Source organism: Chelonoidis abingdonii, chromosome 4, assembly GCF_003597395.2.
Source record: "Chelonoidis abingdonii isolate Lonesome George chromosome 4, CheloAbing_2.0, whole genome shotgun sequence".
Taxonomy (NCBI): Eukaryota; Metazoa; Chordata; order Testudines; family Testudinidae; genus Chelonoidis; species Chelonoidis abingdonii.
Genome location: NC_133772.1, coordinates 13,638,775 through 13,646,233, shown reverse-complemented (window position 1 = coordinate 13,646,233; position 7,459 = coordinate 13,638,775). Strand labels below are relative to the sequence as shown.

The following is a 7,459-nucleotide window of genomic DNA, read 5'->3' as shown; positions in this document are numbered from 1 at the left end:
AAAAGACTATAACCGCCTTTTTACTTACTCACTATTCTGAATAGATAAGAGACTGTAGCAGGGAGATTGGCAGAAACCTGGTTGCACCTCTAGTCCTGTCCAGGACCCAGAGAGAACAAAGCCAAACCCAAAAACCACAAACAAAGGCTTCCCTCCCTTGAGATTTGAAAGTATCTTGTTTCCTGATTGGTCCTCTGGTCAGGTGTTGTTTGTTAACCCTTTCCAGGTGAAAGAGACATTAACCCTTAGCTATCTGTTTATGACACATGGGTCATATGCTGCCAGCAAAACTCCCCTCTGGAATCAGTAGGAATGGTCTTAAAAACTACTGGGATGTTATGGCTCTATACTTCATACTATTAAAGTATCATACTTAGCAATAGGTAGTCTCAGCTCCATTGTCCAGAGTGATTTCAATGGCATATCTCCTTTCAGCTTTGCACAGTTATAATTTGTGCCTTTTTGATTTCTCATTTCTAGAGGTAGAGGTAGAGCTCTTGGTTTCATCATGAACTTGGCTGAAAACTTAATGGACACTTGAAAGGACAAATCTCCTTGTGGAATTAGAATGCATTGACAATCCATGTTCGCTGGAGCTGTACCTCTGCAGACATGGAAGTAGAATGAGCCAGTTAACAACACATTATGGCCCAGTAATTTGTTTTCAGCTCTTTTTAAAAATGATAAAGGTGGTTCCTTGCTGCGAATGCTAGAATGATTCACAGCTGGGGCAGAAGAAGCCTCACCTTGGGAACTTATCAAGCCCCTTTTAAAGTAACTGTGTGTGCGCGTGTGATGCCTAACATAATCTTACGCCTTCTGAATTAAAACAAACACTCCCATTTAGTATTTGACATGGGCCTGACCCTGCAGGCTGCTCTTGCTGAAGGGCAGTTTTGCCCTTGACTTCTGTGGGAGCAGGCTCCCCTGTTTTTATTTATGAAAGATATCTAATGAATTAGAGACAAGTCACAAAAATGAGGAAGAGAAAGCATGTTGGGGAAGAGACGTGTGGGCTGTCACACATTTGCATCTGTGGTCACTTCCTGTCTAAATGCATGCGCTTTCATCCAAATCTTACCATTTGCTTACTTGCTTTCATAGGATTAAAATAACACTGCAAGGTGAAGGCAAACAGCAATGTATTGTAATTTGACTATGCACAATATGCTCTAATCACTTTGCACAACATTGTGAAGTTAATTATTTTTCTATTTTGGGTGAGCTTGTGGTTACATCATTAGATAACTGGTATTTTTTTCCCTGCCAGAATGTACGAATGTTGCTGCTAATATATTGACATTGTAACTTTTTAATCAATACCAATGATCGGTTCCACAATAGAAATGTGTTTTGGGAAGTTGGGTCTGGTACCCTTACTGTGCCAGTAGTCCCCCTGCTTGCAGGGTAAGGTGCTAACAAGCATGTGTAGAATGTGTCAGAATGCGGCCCCCTGTGTTTTAGTTAAGTCCGATATCTTTGTCCATCAATCTTTGACCTTAAATTCAGCTTGCAAAAGGGATATGTGTAATCTGATAAATATATCAGTACTGGCAACATTGTACTGAGCTTTCTTCTGCAATGAAATTCTTATACTTGGCATGTAGATATAGGTGAATAACAGAATGGGTGATAAAATGTGCTTTTAGATGTAGAAACACTTCTTGGCACAGCTGAACTTACAAATGCGTTCTTGCCTCAAGCCATTACTGATGTATGTATTTGGCTGGTGCCAGAGTTACGCAGACCAAGTTCAGAGTTTTGTCATTATTAACTGAGAGGTGAACCCAACAATATAATTTTTCATGTTGTCTCTTTCACCTCATACTTAAGTGCTACTCATGTGGGTGGGTGCTCCAACATGGGACGGGTTGTGCAATCTTAGCTCTACTTAAAGAGTAAGCACAACTATTGTGGCCTTGTGTAATGGGGTGCACACTGAGCAACAAGGGCTTGTTTTGGGCTCAGCTAGCCTTGCCCCGCCACACCTGCAGCAAATGCTCCATCTGCTGGAGGAATTAATAGGCAACAAATTAGCTCATTTGGTGAGTAGCACTGAAGGTGAGCAGACCTGCATCCCATAGCTCCAGCAGAGCAGAACAGAGGGAAACCTAAAGGCTCTGACCCAGCTGACTAAAGAGGCCCTCCTTGAGGGAAGGGAGGACCCTCCGCAGAGACAAACAAAGAGGGAAGTGTCCGGTGGTCCTGGACAGTGGCAATTCCATCTTGTTTCTGTTGATTTGGATTTCCTCACCAGGCTGACTGGACTGAGCTGACCCCAGAGGGGGAGACGAGAGGAAGAGGCCCAGGGAGGACAGCCGCAAGTAGCTTTGGTTGCCAGGTTACTGGTAGTCCAAAGGGCTCTGGGTTGGAGTCTGGTGGAGTGGGAGGGCCACGGCTCCCCTTCCCACAGCCCCCTTGGCAGTCCGGGGTTGTGGCCATGACCACTAGGCAATACTTCCCAACCAAACCCAGAGTGGGGACCATTGCACACTGATTACACCATTTTCAGTCTGAGGTGACTCCTTTGTCAGTTGAGCCAGTTGAGTTACTCCACACCGATGTAATGAAGCTGAATCTAGCCTTGGTACATTCCTAAGGAACAAATTTATTAGTGGTGAAAGTTACATTTTGCGGTGTAAGCCTGTCAGAAAACAAGCAGCAACGCAGTTACACCATTTTCATGCCAGGGCCTGCTAAATAGGTGTAAGCTACATTTGCAGCAGTTTGATATTCTGTCAGGAGTCAGCTTAGCCAGAGACTGAGTGGTTCATTGACTTCCCTGGTATTGTCCCAGAGGCTAGACTTTTTCCATCTAATTTTCACTAGCTTTTATGTCCAGTAGCTGTTAATACACAACAAGGCACTGCATCCTGCACTATGAAATAAGCACCGTCTATCCCTCAGGACCTTGCATTAAGATGCAATTGCTGTCTTCTTTTACATTTGGTGAGTTGCAATTTTTTTTCATGTCTTTCTTTTGATGATAGTTTTCAAAAAAGAACAATATTTGTTTTCACTTGTGTGAAATCTTTTCAATCTTAGCTATGAGTTGTCAGGGGTAATTAGAATGTTGAAAAAGGCTTATGGAGATAAAAACAAATTAAATCAGGCTAGGCAACTTACATTTGTGTATGCTTGATGTGGTCTTGGATACTTGCAACAAATACATAAATGGGAGGGAGGGGTTGCACCAAGCTGTGCATCAGAGGTTCCTGTCCTGAATGAAGTCACAGGCATAGTTATTTGGCTTTGAAAGGGTGCTGTGAGGCCCAATTCTGCTGTCCTTGTGCAATCAGAATTTTCATAGAATCATAGGATATCAGGGTTGGAAGGGACCTCAAGAGGTCATCTAGTCCAACCCCCTGCCCAAAGCAGGACCAATGTCCAGACAGATTTTTTTCCTCAGCTCCCTAAATGACCCCCTCAAAGATTGAACTCACAACCCTGGGTTTAGTAGGCCAATGCTCAAAACACTGAGCTACCTCTCTCTCAATTTTGTCTGTATCAGAAGTGCAGGATCAGGAAAATAGCATATATGTTGCACTGATGTCCTTTTCCCATATTTTATGAGATGTTTGTTCCAAGAATACTTGAAATTTTGGCACTTCATTGCTTTTTAATTTTATGTTCAGGTTGAAGAGTACAGTATTTGCAAACCTACCTGGATATATTTTCTGTGTGCTGGTTGCAATTACACACAGACATTCACAAATGTTTGTTTATAATAAAGGGTCTCTACAACAAATCTTGTTTCCCCGGTGATTTTTCCCTCCAGTATTTGCTGTAATGGGAAAAGCCTCCATTGACAGTTTGGGGTTCATACTGTATGCAGGCTTCATAACACTATAATAATGTCTGGGAATATATAAAGTCTATGGAAACCATTAAGAGAGTAGCAGTTAAAATGTTTAAAGGAGACAAGGCTGTGCTATGCAAAGTGGATCAATTATTGGTTAGGTTTGAGAATGACATTAAGTAGTTATTGCATCCACATCTTATACCCTCGCTGCAATAATTCCCCTCAAATGATAATTGTCGTCTTAAAATCATAATTTAAAAAAAATTAACAGTCGGATCTTTTTACTTGCATTCTGGTGTTCGAGCATTTAGGATTCAGATTTTCAAGCTTTTCTCTACAACTATAAGGATTATAAACTGTTGTTTGGAAAGCCTAGAGTCTCATATAATCACATGATTCCAGGAGAGGGGACTTTAAGAAAAACCACCGGTATCACAAGTCTTGTGATAAAATCATGAGAGTTGACAACACCGAGAATCCCAAGATTTGAACATCTGCAGCTGGCAGCCAGGAGCTCTCAGTGGAGGGTTCTTTGACTCAGAAATTGACTTTTCCCATTAGTTTGACAACACAAGTCTATTTAATATTCACACACGAGCCAAGGCTCAAATTTCTTCCCAGTATTTGAGTGAGGGTGCTGGTGGGCTGGTAGATAGTTGGCTTGGAGGGAAAGTCAGAGGGGGTTTTCTAATAATGGTTTTGAAAAATATTTCTTTCTTTCAAATGTAAAATCTGACCTTGAGTATTTATATCAAGGTATATTTTACATTTTAAAAATTAAAAATAAATAAAGTTTCATGCGAGCTGTGCTAGCAGTGGGATAGACTGGGAAGACCTGCGTGGGCGTGTTTGTGGATGTCATGCTGTGTTTGGTTTGGAAGGGTTATGAAAGTTAAGCAGCATTGCACAGGCAAACTTATTTGGTAGAAGGAGTGACTTGGTATTATAACCACAAGAAGTATCGCTACTTCCCTGCATAGTGGGAGCACAGATCCTAGGTGTTCTTTACCTCCTGCCTCAAGGTGTCAGTTACACAATAACTCTTCAGTGGGAGGGGATCTTTAGAGAACTCTGTTAAGTCCCCTGAAGATGTCTGGTAGCCGCCCAGCTGCAGCGACTTACTTGTGAAATTCCTGGAGAAATGCAAGGGGACAGCCCTGCACTGGTCTTGAAGCTGTATGCTGCAGTGAACAGTCCATCATAACGTCCAAGAAAAGGTACTTCAAACTGCAGACCAACATGTAAAGAGTCAGGGAGAAACACTAGTTCCCTGGCTGGGAAGCTGTTGAGCTCTAAGAAATGGGACGAGGAGTCCAATGGCATCTTAAAGACTAACAGATTTATTTGGGCATAAGCTTTTGTGGGTAAAAAACACCACCTCTTCAGATGCATGCCCTTCCCGCCAACCCCCCACCCCCAGCACCAGCCACTGTATAAATGCCTGATGCAGAGCTGTGGGTTAAGGAAACTGCATGATGCTCTGTGCCTGCCAAAGTAGGGGCATGTTTTTGTCTAGATGTTTTTGGAACCTACCTTATTCCCTGCTACTGGGCCCTGCAGTAGGTGCATGGAGGCTATTGTCTGTCAGACAGACTCCCAAGAGGTGACATGCCGCACAACATAATTCTTCAGCGGTTTATATCCTGTGCTGTCTGAAAATTGAGGGGAACACCTGTGGTTTGTGCTTGACATGAACCTGGTTTCTGGAGTGGACTAGTGATTAAATATTGACTGAGGTCAATGCCTCTATTGTGCAAAGCAGAGTCTCAGCTTTGCAAACTTGCTCAGCAAAATAAACCAAAGTGAAAACTAACACAGACTCTCTACTTATTTTATTTTGTTTTTAACCTGGGCTCAGGTAAAAAATAAATCAATTCCACTTAAAATTATCTCCCTCCTGATTTCTTTAAACCTTTGCTGCTGAGCTCTTTTGCTCCTAGTTTGCTTTGTTTCTGTGTGTAAATATTTCCTTCATCATGAGCCACAATTTCTAAGAACATTTTCTCAGTGGATAGCGGGGGATATGAGACAAGCATACCTTAACCTGTGTTTTATACCCCATTTCCAGGAAACTTTTATTAAACTCTGCTTCTTTCACTGGTTCTTGCTCCTGGTTTTGTCTCCTGTTTCTAGATCTTACAGGGTCTTTTCCCTCTGCTGTGTGATACGCTGGGAATCCAGTCTTTGGGACAAGAAGGGAATTAAAAGATGAAGATATGACTAATGTTGTTCAATCTGGTCACCTGGCTTCCTATTCTGTTTGGTAAGTCCATTAAATCTACTTGCTGAGTAATACCAGAAATGCGGAAGAAAACTGTAACACAGAAGATGGGACTGACAGTGAGGGTCTTTGTAAAGAAGCCTTCAGAGAGCTCAAACTTACTAATTTTTTTTTGGCATTTCAAACCCTATTACAAATTTTGTTTTTTGCCTTGTTTGCTAAATGTTCCTGCACAATGGATATGATGAACAAAGAGGTGAGAAAAAAACAAGAGCCCCAGTCTGAACCATCCCAATCTCCAAATCAAACAGGACCTAGATCTTATTTTGAGGTCTAAAAAAAAATTGATTGTGTAAATGTGGCTCAGGGATTTTGTAATGGGATAGGGAGCTTTTCCTCTATAGGTGGCTGGTTGAAATCCAGATCAGGTCCCAGAGTAATTACCATGTGATAGATGGTCAGAGTCAAATGGTTGCTTCTGGCTAGTTCTCAGTGGACATTTGCCATACCATAGTAAGCACCATAATTAGTTCTGGCTGGCTTTGGTACAGGAAGTAGCTAAGCAAAGAGGCCAGTGAGATCCTATCTTGCCTATAGGAGTAGGTCTTTTTAGGTTAAGATGCAGCACCTAAGGAGTGAGGGTCTGGTAAGCCTGCAGAGCTGCTGCCTGTGCCTTTTCTGTTCTTTGGATGAAGAGGAGTTCAGGCCCCAGCCCACCACCCTGCAAGAACACTTAGCTGACTATAAAGGAACGGCTCCCACAGTAGTGGGCTTAAAAAAAAAAAGCGCAACTTACTATAACCAGAGCTAAGCTCATCGTTTTGATATACACAAGAACCCTCAAATGGCTAGTTGCCCCGCGCTCCGAAATCTGTGCTCCATCTGCTCCAGTATACGAGTTGAGAAATCCAGTTAAGTAGATGAGCGATATCTCTAATCACTCTGCAGTGTAAATGTGTTACATATAGTTGTGCAGGGGCTAGTGTTAGATATGGATGCTATAGTGAGCAGCCATTCTAAGCTCAGCAATAAGTCCTTGGCAGCCTGTCCTTTGGCATGGCTGCTTCTGCAAAGCCTTGAGTTATTCCCACTTGCAAAGGAAACCTGATCGGCACTGCAGAATTATTTTTGTACAGCACAGATCCTATGCTAATATTGCACATTAAAGGGGCATGTTCCTTCTTGCAGGGTGTTTTTTGTTGTTGTTTTTTTGCCAACAATCTCTTCTGTCTCTGCACAGGGGAAAACTGATTGTCTTCCAGTTGTGCTGGGTTTTGGTTTTCTTTTTAAGCTAAAAGTTGTGGAGATAGTCCTAAGGTTGACAAAAGCACTGCGTCTAGTTGGGGAGCTGATGAGGAAAAACAAGTCACATACACTTGTGCCAATGGTTACCGTCTTTTTGGAGAAAAAAAATCTTTATTGTATGCCTTCCCAGA

General features: G+C 42.3%; 1 protein-coding gene across 2 annotated transcripts in view; it reads left to right on the top strand.

Annotated features, from left to right (window-relative positions):
• The window catches only part of PFKFB2 (6-phosphofructo-2-kinase/fructose-2,6-biphosphatase 2), a 129,158-nt gene extending 122,489 nt beyond the window's left edge, over positions 1-6,669 (top strand). The window contains exon 17 of one of the 2 annotated variants that reach the window (XM_032792566.2): positions 5,936-6,669. In XM_032792566.2, coding sequence (XP_032648457.1) covers positions 5,936-6,007 — 72 coding nt within the window. In that variant the 3' untranslated portion in view covers positions 6,008-6,669. Of the gene's footprint in view, positions 1-480; positions 1,105-5,935 lie in introns of those variants that run through there. The other variant, XM_075064840.1, reaches the window with a different exon arrangement.
• Positions 6,670-7,459: the final 790 nt, after the last annotated feature.